The following is a 13,889-nucleotide window of genomic DNA, read 5'->3' as shown; positions in this document are numbered from 1 at the left end:
TGGGATGCAACCAAGAATAACTTACCCAGCAAAAATGAGCATTGTTTTCCAGGGAAGAAGATGGACATTTAACGAAATAAATTAATTCCATCTATTCTTGATGAAAAAACCAGACCTACGTAAAAGGTCTGATCTTCAAATACAGAACTCAAGAGATTTCTAAAAAGGTAAAAAGAAATCTTAAGAACTATACTTCTGCCATAAAAATATGTAAAGAACATATGTATAATTTGTCCTGGAAACTAGAGGTGGAAAGGAAATTATATCATAAAAAAGGGTAAAGTGGTGGTACTACATCTCATGAAGAGGCAAAGGTAACCTATTATATCTGAGAGAAAGAAAGGAGGGAGATAAACATAGTGTGTATCAATAAACATATTAGATTTATGGTGAAACTTCTTCCACTTCATTGAAAAGTGAGAGGGAAGGAGTAAGCTAAGGGGAAGGGAATACAGAAATTGTGAGGAAAAGGGGTAAAATAGGAAGAGGAACTTTAAGGTGGGGGAGGGATACTAAAAAGGGAGGGCTGTGAAAAGCAAGTGGTGTTCACCAGTTTAATACTGGGTAGAGGGGTAAGAGGGAAGGAAAGGAGAAAAGCATAAGCAGGGGTTAACAGGATGGCAAGCAATATAGAATTAGTCCTTCTAACCATAAAAGTGAATGGGGTAAACGCCCTCACAAAGAGGAAGCAGTTAGCAGATTGTATTATAAGTCAGAATCCTACTGTATGTCGTTTACAGGAAACACACCTGAAACAGGGTGATACATTCAAACTAAAAGTAAAAGGGTGGAGCAGAATCTACTATGCTTCAGGCAAAGCCAAAAAAGCAGGGGTAGCCATCCTCATCTCAGATAAAGCAAAAACAAAAATTGATCTAATTAAAAGAGATAAGGAAGGGCATTATGTCCTGCTAAAGGGTAGCATCAATAATGAAGCAGTATCAATATTAAACATATACACACCACATGGTGCAGCATCTAAATTCTTAAAAGAGAAATTAAGAGAGCTGCAAGAAGAAATAGACAGCAAAACTATAATAGTGGGAGATCTCAACCTTGCACTCTCAGAATTAGATAAATCAAACAACAAAATAAATAAGAAAGAAGTCAAAGAGGTAAATAGAATACTAGAAAAGTTTGATATGATAGCTCTTTGGCGAAAGCTAAATGGAGACAGAAAGGAGTATACTTTCTTCTCAGCAGTTCATGGAACCTATACAAAAATTGACCATATACTAGGACATAAAAACCTCAAAATCAAATGCAGTCAGGCAGAAATAATAAATGCATCCTTTTCAGACCACAATGCAATTAAAATTACATTTAATAAAAAGCCAGGTGAAAATAGACCAAAAAATAATTGGAAACTAAATAATCTTATACTAAAGAATGATTGGGTAAAACAGCAAATCATAGACATAATTAATAACTTCACCCAAGAAAATAACAATAATGAGACATCATACCAAAATGTGTGGGATACAGCCAAAGCAGTAATAAGGGGAAGCTTTATATCTCTACAAGCCTACTTGCATAAAATAGAGAAAGAGAGGGCCAACGAATTGGGCTTACAACTAAAATTGCTAGAAAAGGAACAAATTAAAAACCCCCAGACAAACACAAAACTTGAAATTCTAAAATTAAAAGGTGAGATTAATAAAATTGAAAATAAAAAAACTATTGAATTAATTAATAAAACTAAGAGTTGGTTCTATGAAAAAACCAACAAAATAGACAAACCCTTAGTAAACCTGATTAAAAAAAGGAAAGAGAAAAAGCAAATTGTTAGTCTTGAAAATGAAAAGGGAGAACTCACCACTAATGAAGAGGAAATTAGAACAATAGTTAGGAGCTACTTTGCTCAACTTTATGCTAATAAATTCAATAACTTAAATGAAATGGAAGAATACCTTCAAAAATATAGCTTGCCCAGATTAACAGAGGAAGAAGTAACTAGTCTAAATAGTCCCATTTGAGAAAAAGAAATAGAACAAGCTATCAACCAACTCCCTAAGAAAAAATCCCTAGGACCAGATGGATTTACATGTGAATTCTACCAAACATTTAAAGAACAATTAGCCCCAATGCTATATAAACTATTTGAAAAAATAGGGATTAAAGGAGTCCTACCAAATTCCTTTTATGACACAGGACATGGTACTGATACCTAAACCAGATAGATTGAAAACTGAGAAAGAAAACTATAGACCAATTTCCTTAATGAATATTGATGCTAAAATCTTAAATAAGATATTAGCAAAAAGACTTCAGAAAATCATCCCCAGGATAATATACTATGATCAAGTAGGATTTATAACAGGAATGCAGGGCTGGTTTAATATTAGGAAAACTATTAGTATAATTGACCATATTAATAATCAAATTAATAAAAACCATATGATCATCTCAATAGATGCAGAAAAAGCATTTGATAAAATCCAACATCCTTAACGTAATAACGAGCATATATCTAAAACCGTCAGTAAACATCATATGTAATGGCGATAAACTAGAACCTTTCCCTGTAAGATCAGGAATGAAACAAGGTTGCCCACTATCACCATTACTATTCAATATAGTACTAGAAACGCTAGCCTCGCCAATAAGAGCCGAGAAAGAGATTCAAGGAATTGGAGTAGGAAATGAGGAAATCAAACTATCACTCTTTGCAGATGACATGATGGTATACTTAGAGAACCCCAAAGACTCTGCTAAAAAGCTATTAGAAATAATTCAGAATTTTAGCGAAGTTGCAGGATACAAAATAAATCCACATAAATCCTCAGCATTTTTATACATTACCAACACAATCCAACAGCAAGAGATACAAAGAGAAATTCCATTCAAAATAATGGTCGATAGTATAAAATATTTGGGAATATATCTACCAAAGGAAAGTTAGGAATTATATGAGCAAAACTACAAAACACTTGCCACAAAAATAAAGTCAGATTTAAATAATTGGAAAGACATTAAGTGCTCTTGGATAGGCCGAGCGAATATAATAAAGATGACAATACTCCCCAAACTAATCTATTTATTTAGTGCTAGACCTAGAAAAAATAACAACAGAATTCATATGGAACAATAAAAGGTCAAGAATTTCAAGGGAAGTAATGGAAAAAAAATTAAATGAAGGTGGTCTAGCTGTACCTGATCTAGAACTATATTATAAAACAACAGTCACCAAAACCATTTGGTATTGGCTAAGAAATAGACTAGTTGATCAGTGCAATAGGTTAGGTTCACAGGGCAAGAGAGTGAATAAAAATAGCAATCTAGTGTTTGACAAACCCAAACATCCCAACTTTTGGGATAAGAATTCATTATTTGACAAAAACTGCTGGGAAAACTGAAAATTAGTATGGCAGAAACTAGGCATGGACCCACATTTAACAGCACATACTAAGATAAGATCAAAATGGGTCCAAGATTTAGGCATAAAGAACGAAATTATAAATAAATTGGAGGAACATGGGATAGTTTACCTCTCAGACTTGTGGAGGAGGAAGGAGTTTGTGTCCAAGGGAGAACTAGAGACCATTATTGATCACAAAATAGAAGATTTTGATTACACCAAATTAAAAAGTTTCTGCACAAACAAAACTAATGCAAACAAGATTAGAAGGGAAGTAACAATTGGGAAAACATTTTTATAGTTAAAGGTTCTGATAAAGGCCTCATCTCCAAAATATACAGAGAATTGACTTTAATTTATAAGAAATCAAGCCATTCTCCAATTGATAAATGGTCAAAGGATATGAACAGACAATTCTCAGATAATGAAATTGAAACTATTTCCACTCACATGAAAGAGTGTTCCAAATCACTATTGATCAGAGAAATGCATATTAAGACAACTCTGAGATACCACTACACACCTGTCAGATTGGCTAAGATGACAGGAACAAATAACGATGAATGTTGGAGGGGCTGTGGGAAAACTGGGACACTGATGCATTGTTGGTGGAGTTGTGAAAGAATCCAGCCATTCTGGAGAGCAATCTGGAATTATGTCCAAAAAGTTATCAAACTGTGTATACCCTTTGACCCAGCAGCGCTACTACTGGGCTTATATCCCAAAGAAATACTAAAGAGCGGAAAGGGACCTGTATGTGCCAAAATGTTTGGGGCAGCTCTTTTTGTTGTGGCTAGAAACTGGAAGATGAATGGATGTCCATCAGTTGGAGAATGGTTGGGTAAATTATGGTATATGAAGGTTATGGAATATTATTGCTCTGTAAGAAATGACCAGCAGGAGGAATACAGAGAGGCCTGGAGAGACTTAAATCAACTGATGCTGAGTGAAATGAATAGAACCAGAAGATCACTGTACACTTCAATGCTGTATGAGGATGTATTCTGATGGAAGTGGAAATCTTCAACATAAAGAAGATCCGATTCACTCCCAGTTGATCAATGATGGACAGAGGTAGCTACACCCAGAGAAGAAACACTGGGAAGTGAATGTAAATTGATAGCACTAATATCTGTCTGCCCAGGTTGCATGTACCTTCGGAATCTAATGTTTATTGTGCAACAAGAAAATGATATTCACACACATGTATTGTATCTAGGTTATATTGTAACACATGTAAAATGTATGGGATTGCCTGTCATCGGGGGGAGGGAATAGAGGGAGGGGAGGATAATTTGGAAAAATTGAATACAAGGGATAATATTATAAAAAATATATATATAATAAAAAATTATTAATTAAAAAAAAAAGAATCTAGGAAATTAGCAAATAAAAGTACTCATACCAATGGAAAAAAAAAAAAAAAAAAAAAAAAAAAAAAGAATCCAACCATTCTGGAGAGCAATCTGGAGTTATGACCAAAAAGTTATCAAAATGCGCATACCCTTTGACCCAGCAGTGCTACTCCTGGGCTTATATCCCAAGGAAATACTAAAGAAGGGAAAGGGATCTATATGTGCCAAAATGTTTGTGGCAGCCCTTTTCATAGTGGCTAGAAACTGGAAGTTGAATGGATGCCCATCAATTGGAGAATAGTTGGGTAAATTGTGGTATATGAAGGTTATGGAATATTATTGTTCTGTAAGAAATGACCAACAGGAGGAATACAGAGAGGCTTGGAGATACTTACATCAACTGATGCTGAGTGAAACGAGCAGAACCAGAAGATCATTATACACTTCAACAGTGATACTGTATGAGGATGTATTCTGATGGAAGTGGATATCTTCAACATAGAGAAGGGCTAATCCAATTCCAATTGATCAATGATGGACAGAATCAGCTACATCCAGAAAAGGAACACTGGGAAATGAGCATAAACTGTGAGCACTGTTTTGTTTTTTTTGTTTGTTTGTTTCTCTTCCCAGATTATTTTTAGCTTCCGAATACAATTCTTCCTTTGCAACAACAACAACAACAAAATTCGTTTCTGCACATATGTATTGTACCTAGGATATACTATAAAATATTTAATATGTATGGGAATGCCTGCCATCTAGGGGAGGGGGTGGAGGGAAGGAGGGGAAAAACTCAGAACAGAAGGGAGTACAAGGGATAATGTTGTAAAAAAAAAATTACCTATGAATATGTACTGTCAAAGAAAATGTTATAATTATAAAAATTAATTTTAAAAATTTAAAAAAAGAAAAAGAAAATTAGAACTACTCAAGGAAAAGTCAGTAAAGCTATGAAAGACCAAGAAGTAACAAAACAGATTATAAAGAATGAGAAAATTAGAATGTGAAACATCATATTTAAAAAAAAAAAAACCTACTCATGCATATATACTGTCAAAAAAAATTTATAATTATAAAATAAAATTAAATTTAAAAAAAAACCCAACAACAACAGATCTGGAAAACAGATCAAGAAGAGAAAATATAAGAATAATTGGACTGCCAGAAAGTTGTGACCAAAAAGAGAATCCTGACACAATAATGCAGGAAATAATTCAAGAAAATTTTCCTGAAGTGACAGAACATAAGGAGAAAGTAGAAATAGGAAAAAAATCCACCAATTACCATTTCAAAGAGATCCTTTGTGAAAAACACACAGGAATATTACTGTCAAATTTCAAAACTCTCAAAGAGAATATTTTTCAAGAAACAGAAAAAAAAATCCAAATACACTGGAGCTACAATTAAAATAATACAAGATTTATCAGCAGATATGAGGTGCAGAGAAAGAATAGACACAGAGGCATTAGAGGGGGGAGGAGGGATCATAATTCTGAAAACTTACTCATATTGGGAATAGGTTCAATAGGCAACACTACATATATACCACCAAGAGTACAGTACCCTCCAAAATAGATAAAGCAATAAAGGGGGAAGAAATAGGCAGATGGAAAAGCAAATGGTGAGGAAAGAAGACAAGGGAGGGAGGTTAAGTAATAGTAAGGCAAGTTATGGAGCAGAATTTAATTAAGGAGACAGCAGGGGTAGGAAAAACATGAGTGTATATATGGGATATATTTAGGTGTAAGTGTGTATGTATGTATACATCAACATATGTATATATAAAAATATCTTTTTCTTAATTGTAGGTTGCTTGGAGTAATTGGGGGAGTGTAAGGGGAGCAAAGAATAAAGTAAATAAGGTGCACAGCAGAAAACCAAAGAACAATTTACAAGGAGGTAAAGAAAAAATGGACATTCATGAATATAATTTCTTCTACTAATATACATAGTATTTTGATTTGGTAATTTGTTGTTATATTTTTTTAATCCTTCTGATGTTCTCCTGGGCACATGACAATGTTCTCTTTTGTTTTGTGTTCCTTTTCTTACTCAGTTTTTTCAAATAAAATAAGCATATTTTTAAAAAATAAATAAATAAAATAGAAAGGAGCTCAAGAAAACCGCAGTTTCACATAGAAAAATGCCACAAATATATGAAGGCTATGGAATATTATTGCTCTGTAAGAAATGACCAGCAGGATGAATTCAGAAAGGTTTGGAGAGACTTATATCAACTGATGCTGAGTGAAATGAGCAGAACCAGGAGATCTTTATATACCTCAATAACAATGCTGTATGAAGATGTATTCTTCAACATAAAGAAGATCCAACTCACTTCCAGCTGATCAATGATGGACAGAAACAACTACACCCAGAGAAGGAACACTGGGAAGTGAATGTAAAATATTAGCACTACTGTCTTTCTATGCAGGTTACTTATACCTTCAGAATCCAATATTTAATGTGCAACAAGAAAATTGGATTTACACACATATATTGTATCTAGGTTATACTGTAACACATGTAAAATGCCTGTCATCTAAGGGAGGGAGTAGATGGAGGGAGGGGAAAATCTGGAAAAATGAATACAAGGGATAATGTTATAAAAAAATTACTCATGCATATATACTGTCAAAAAAAATGTATAATTATAAAATTAATATAAAAAAATGCCACAAGAATCCTAAAATGTTTTATTCAATCATGACCATATATAAGGTCAGGAAAGAAAATTTTAAAATGAAGAAAGAATTTTAATCTTTTAACCTAAAAAAGATGATTCAAGGATATTATTATAATCCAGTATACTTCAAAGAGTTCAAGGTACCATACCAAAGGCTCTGAGAAAAGGAAGGTTACATGAGATTTTTCTAAGCTTGTTGCTATGTGTCTTCAACAGGACAGATACCAAGACTGTAAATGGAGAGTAGCCAGTGATGCTGCTGTGAAGATTTTGAAATCAGTACCATGGAAAATCAAAATTAAATAATAGCAAATGTGAAGATATGCAGATGTAACTTCTAAAAACACTTCAGAGAATTGTTCCTATGAACTTTATCGGTTGCTTCAATTACTTTTTCAATGAAGTATATCAAGCAACAAAAACAGCAAAATGATGCCGACAAATATCCAAACACCTGCCAAGTCCAACCTGAAGTACTGAGCAACTGAGAAGTGAAATGATTTGTTCCTGCTTCCGAGGACAAGAAATGGATCCCCGTCTAGGATAACTCCAAGGAAAAAAGAGGATGAATCAATTTCCTCGCTGTGCAATCTTTCCTCCTTACCTTCTTCTGGCTCATCCTCCTGAGACGACATTGGGCCCCCAGCACTGGTTGGAGTGACTGGCTCTTCCTTCTCAGACGCTCTCTGGAGAGTAAGTACTTCATAGATGGCATCCCCAGCACTGGCATGGGCTCTTCCCTCGGACTGAAAACACATTAATTATTTCTCAATATTAGAAACATCAAGTAAATACAGAAATATACTCCACATTCATTCAAAAGAGCTCAATCAAGGCGCGGCACAGAGTATGTGATCTGCAGTTTGGTTTAAGGGCAAGTAGTCTCAATGTAATGAAAGAAAAATAGTTTACTTTTTGGAAGGCATTATTTGAAATTAGTTTAGTTCTGTCACTTAATAGTTACATGACATTGGGCAAGACTCAATTTATTTGTCATAATATAATAAGATTTTATCAGCATCATTATTTTTATTGTCATAGTTATTATTAGCTAGCATTTATATAAAGTTTTAAGTTTTGAAAAAACCTTATAAATATTACCTCATGTGATTCTCACAACAACCTCAGAAGATAGATATCATTATTATTCCTCGTTTACAAATATGGAAATTGGGACAGGAAGAGGTTCTATGACTTGCAATGAGGCGCACAACCTAGAAAAGGTCAGAGGCCAGATTAGAACTCAGATCCTCCTGACTCCAAATGTAACATTCTATCCATCATATCATCTAGGTGACATAAAGCTGAAGGAGTCCCTAAAATTCATCTAATCTAATATCCAAATTTTATGGATAAGAAAACAAGACCTAAGGTTTCACTACAGCACAAGATCTTAAACTGGAGTTCACACACCCTAAGAAGCCCATAGATATGGCCTGCTGAGGGGCCATGAAATAGCATGAGGGGAAAATTCCATCTTTATTTTCAATAAACTTTGACTGATATTTAGTATCTCTTAATTACAAAAGTGGGAAATAGTCATTAAACTGAGGAGCCCACAGTCTTTAATAGACTACCAAAGAAGTCTATTTTAGAAAGAAATATTTAGAAACTTTGCACTAAAGGGTCAAGTGCGAAAGAGAACCACAAAAGCCCAGAATCGGAGTCAGGAAGGCCCACAGAGGTCAGGCACTCCACTACTCCCACCAAGCAGCCATGCAGCCTCTTCAGGGCTGCCCAGTACACTTTCAGACAGACTGACAGTAAGCCTGGTGCCTGCTCCTAACTCGGCCCAGCAGTCACAAACAGGGCCCAGCAGTCACAAACACAGCAGGGCTGATCCGTCTTCTTCATGACAACCCTGCAACAAAACAAGGACAGACGAAGAGGTCCTCCCTGAGTCTTCTTCAAGCTAAGTATCCTAGTTTCCTTGGCTGATCATCACATGATGCTGGCTCAAGGCTCCTCACTAAGCTGGATGCCCTCCTCTGGACATTCTCCGTGGTGCCCAGAACTGAACAGAATTCTCAGATGTGACCTGATAAAGGCAGACTATGACCTTGCTAAAAAGCTTAATGCAGCAGCTGAGAACTATATTAGCTTTTTTGGATGCCATATCAAAATAAATTTTCAGTCCTCTACAACACTTTTCAGAACTATTTTCTAACTATCTCTCCCCCATCTAATACCTCAGAGATTGTGCTTTTTTTTCACTCAAATACAAGATTTGACATTTGTCCCTGTTGAATGCATATCAACTCACAGGTATAAAAAGCCAAAATTTCATGAAATAAAATTTATGTTTAATAGATCCATTTTGTTCAATCTCATAAGAAAAAAATTCAATTTATATCAACCAGAAGGTATTTATTGTCTACTAATTGCTAAGCATTATGCTAGGAATGAGAAGATAAAAGGCAAGGCAATGTAACTCATACCATAACCCTGTCTCTGAAGGTTAAAACTTTCTGTGGGTGTTATTTTATTTCAGAATGACAATCTGAATAAAAATGAGTGAAAGACATATCTCTTTGCACCTCAGTATTATACCGAGTAAGAACAAAATGGTCAAGTCCTTCAAAATTATCATGGAACAAAAATATACACTGAAATAACATTTTGAATCTTCAAGATGAAATTAATCCAATATTTATTGAGTAGTAGTCCAGTTGGAAGCAAGAAAACAGAGACCTTACTTAGTGAGATGAACAGACCTCATCAAGGTCATTATAGGGATCTGTCTATCTTATGGCTAATTAGAATAATGAATTCACTCTGGTTCTACACCACCTATTACAAAAACTACAAGTACCATTCAATTAATCAATGTGAATAATAGATGTCAAAACTATTTAAGAATCTGCAATTAAAATAAGCCCAACAAACAAGTGAGAATAGTTTTATAGACAGGGTATCATCAGAAAAAAAAAAAAAGGAAAGGGAAAGGGAAAAGGGAAAGGGAAAGGGAAAGGGAAAGGGAAAGGGAAAAGGAAAGAGAAAGGGAAAGGGATAAGGAAAGGGAAAGGGAAAGGGAAAGGGAAAGGGAAAGGAAAGGAAATATCTACCACTCTGATAATGAGGTTCTGGGTTTCTTCTCCTACTCATTCATCCTAATTCTTTCTCTATTTCCAAGGCTAGTAATGTGTTTTTTGATATTCTTAATCTAAGAGTTATGCAATTGGTGATGAGTAGGATGATCCTCCTCCTCCTCATCATCATTGTCGTCGTCATCCTGACAACAACAATAACACTTTACAGTTATATGGAATTTTAAGATTTGCAAAGCTCATTTTATCGTCACAATGAAACATGCTATTTTATTGTTTGGTCATTTCAATTGCATCTGACTCTTCATGGCCCATTTAGGCTTTTCTTGGCAAAGACCTTTGAATTGTTTGCCATTTTATTGTTTAGCTCATCTGACATGAGGAAACTGAGGTAAACAGGGTTGAGTGACTTGCCTGGGGTCACACAGCTAGTAAGTATCAAAACTCTGGTTTTGATTCAGAAGTACTATTATCTCCAATTCACAGATGAGGAAACTGCAACTTAAAAATTAAGTGATCTATACACAGCAAAACAGATTTTCCTGACTCTACATCCAGCGTTCTATCTACTATGTCATGCTTCACGTATACAAATTCAGCAAAGTCTTAAATCCCTGATCCCCCAGTCCTCTTACTCCTTATTCAATCCTCAGTCACTCCTATCAACCACCTTCTTTGCTATTATTCTCGAGACACTGATTGCTGCTGGAGAAAGCTGCAGAATCTTACAAATTAGCTCCACGACAAATTAAACAAACACCTTATTGCTATCTTACATCTCTCTTCTCAAGCGCCTCATTTAACTTAAACTCCTCTCTCTCAGATGAACTCTCCTGAGAATGAAGCGCCTTCCTCCCCCCCCCTTCACATGAGAAAGCTTCTCTTGATCCTCATGCATTCTCTACTCCCCTGTAGTCTGTTTCATTCACGTGGATCCTCAACTTTGGGAGTTTGGCCCATCAGTCATTAATCTAATCATTTGCTGCTTACCTGGAAACACACTCTCCTGTCTTACATACCTTCCCTCCATCCCATCATCTACTCAGGCAATTGGCCTAGACAGAATACTCCCTACTCTCACTACCAAACTTCCAATGGTGCAACCTACACTGGAAAGTCCTTAATGCTCATTCATCTTTCAAATCCTTTGGTTTGGCATTCCTATCCCTGATCCTTTACTATTTAGCTTAATCTCATTTATGATAAATTAAATAGGGCTTTTCTCATTTCTTACCTACCCATCTCTTTCTGCAGCATGTAATATAACTACAATACTTCCTTCTTCTAACACTCTTTCCTTCCTTAGTTTATATGACCCTGCTCTCTCCTGGTTCTCCTTCTCACTAAGTCTTTAGTGATGATCTGCCATCATTAGCTGCCTCCTTAAGTGAGGGTACATCCCAGGCTCTCTTTCTCCTTTTTCTATAATCTCTGGGTTGGCAATCTTACCCACATCTATAGTTCAAATATTACACTTGGCAGATAGCTCCCAAATCTATAAATGCCTCTCTAATCCCTCTTGAGTTCTAGCCCTAGAACCAGTTCCAGCTGGTTATTCCTCTGGGTGCTCAAAGATAACAAGTTCAAAACTAAATTGATCTTTCTCTAATTCTAGTCCCTCCATTCTGATTCTTTTTTATCCGGTCTTGACCTACTTCCTTTTACCTACTTTTAAGTAAAATGGATTACCAGATGTTGCTCAAGTCAACGCTCTTTCTTGCCATCCTCCATTCTTGGAATAAACTCCCTGATCATCTATGCCTCCCTCTCTTCTTTCAAAGGCTCAGCCACTGATATTTCTATCATAAAGCTTCTCCTGATCCCTTCAGTTCAAAAGTGTTTTTTCATCTGTCACTATCACAACATGTAATGTCACATGCCCCTCCTGCCCAATGGAATATAGACAATAGAGATTATACCATTTTTTACATTTGTATCCTATCGTTTAGCACAGTGTCTTGCACTAAAATAGTATTACACAGAATTAACTTATATTTGTTTGATGAACTCTGCAACAGCTGAAATTATATTTCTTCCCAGACTTCCATTACTGTATTAGAGCTCTTCTCTGGAATATCTTAGCAATACTAATAATAAAATGTTCCTTATCTTGAAGACTGTTGATATGCACTGGAAATGTACCAACTTTCCTATTATAAACAATTAACTTCCAAATTAAGCTGCTAATGCTGTCTATCATGTTGAACATGATTGTTATAGAATTAAGTGTTGTAAGACACTTTTTTCCTTTACTACCGATAATGTCCTAGGTTTATTATACCTCTAAATCCCATTATCTTAATTCTTTAGAGAGTACTTTAAAAAATCAAGTTGTCCTTTGAGTAGTACATCATTAGACTTCCCCAAAATAAGCAAAAGTGTAAGAACCACCCCCAGAAGGGCATTTCATTGCTTAAAATGCTGCTGACTCAATTATAGCCTTGATAAGTAAGCCATTTTTCAACCAAAATCTTCAACTATAACACTCATATAAAAATCACTTAAAATTCCCTTTCAAGATTTGTGTAATCCTTATACATTCTTAATGGTGAAACAACAATTAAGATATCACCTCAGAAAAGCTACATCATGGAGTACTTACTTTATAACAGAATTGTGTTCTCACACATTTCTAATCTTATTTTGAAATAACTTAGCTTATCATCTGGGTGTGTTCTAAAAATTTGGGCAAAAAGAGGAAAAAGAAAGAAAAAGAATAATCTACTACCGAGAAAAATGAAATTAACAAAATATCATTTTACTAGTCTACCATCATTATGACAAAAAGGAGAATTTTTAATTTAATTTTAATTTAGTATTTACAGCATCTCAAAAGTTTAACTACAGAAATAGCTGAAAATTAAGTTATTTATCCTGCAAAATAAAATTGCTGGAAAAAATTCCATGTAAGCATATTTATTCCCTAGATCTATAAAGGCACAAGCCAAAATCAACATACATCTTTGCAAAACAAATTAAAAACAAAAACAAGAAATTTTCTTAAAAGTTTATTTTCTTTTTTAAAAATCTGGATGCTCAGAAACTGTAGCCTTCATATGCTACATAAGAGAAAAACTTTTCTTCACTAAATTTGAATAGTGGCCTTTCCCAAATATATAGCTTACCAATTTCTTTTTTAGACAATGGTCAATCCACTTGGCTTTCTATTGCTGATATCCTCCAAGAGAGGTGTCAAATATAGCCCATAACCAAATACAGCCTGAACTAGATTAAAATAAGTTGGGAAATATTTAATGAACTTTAAAATGCAATAGAACATAGATAACATTATATCTATTAAGTCAATGTCAGGCTCACAGGAATACTTATAGATAGTTTAACCACTCCAATTTCTATGACAGAATTGCGATACAAGATCAAATTTAAAAAACAAACCAAGTCCTTATATCAAAGGATTAAATTCACCTTATGAGTTTTTT

At 34.8% G+C, this 13,889-nt stretch overlaps 1 protein-coding gene across 5 annotated transcripts in view; it reads right to left on the bottom strand.

The window, feature by feature from the left end:
• RABGAP1L (RAB GTPase activating protein 1 like) overlaps positions 1–13,889 on the bottom strand; it is a 665,899-nt gene that overhangs the window by 520,944 nt on the left and 131,066 nt on the right. For all 5 annotated transcript variants that reach the window (XM_074308401.1, XM_074308399.1, XM_074308403.1 and 2 more), the window contains exon 11: positions 8,007–8,148. In XM_074308401.1, coding sequence (XP_074164502.1) covers positions 8,007–8,148 — 142 coding nt within the window. The remainder of the gene's footprint in view (positions 1–8,006; positions 8,149–13,889) is intronic.

The sequence above is a fragment of the Sminthopsis crassicaudata genome, chromosome 4 (assembly GCF_048593235.1).
Source record: "Sminthopsis crassicaudata isolate SCR6 chromosome 4, ASM4859323v1, whole genome shotgun sequence".
Lineage (NCBI taxonomy): Eukaryota > Metazoa > Chordata > Mammalia > Dasyuromorphia > Dasyuridae > Sminthopsis > Sminthopsis crassicaudata.
The sequence above is the reverse complement of the archived record's forward strand: the minus strand, read 5'-3'. Positions and strand labels throughout refer to the sequence as shown.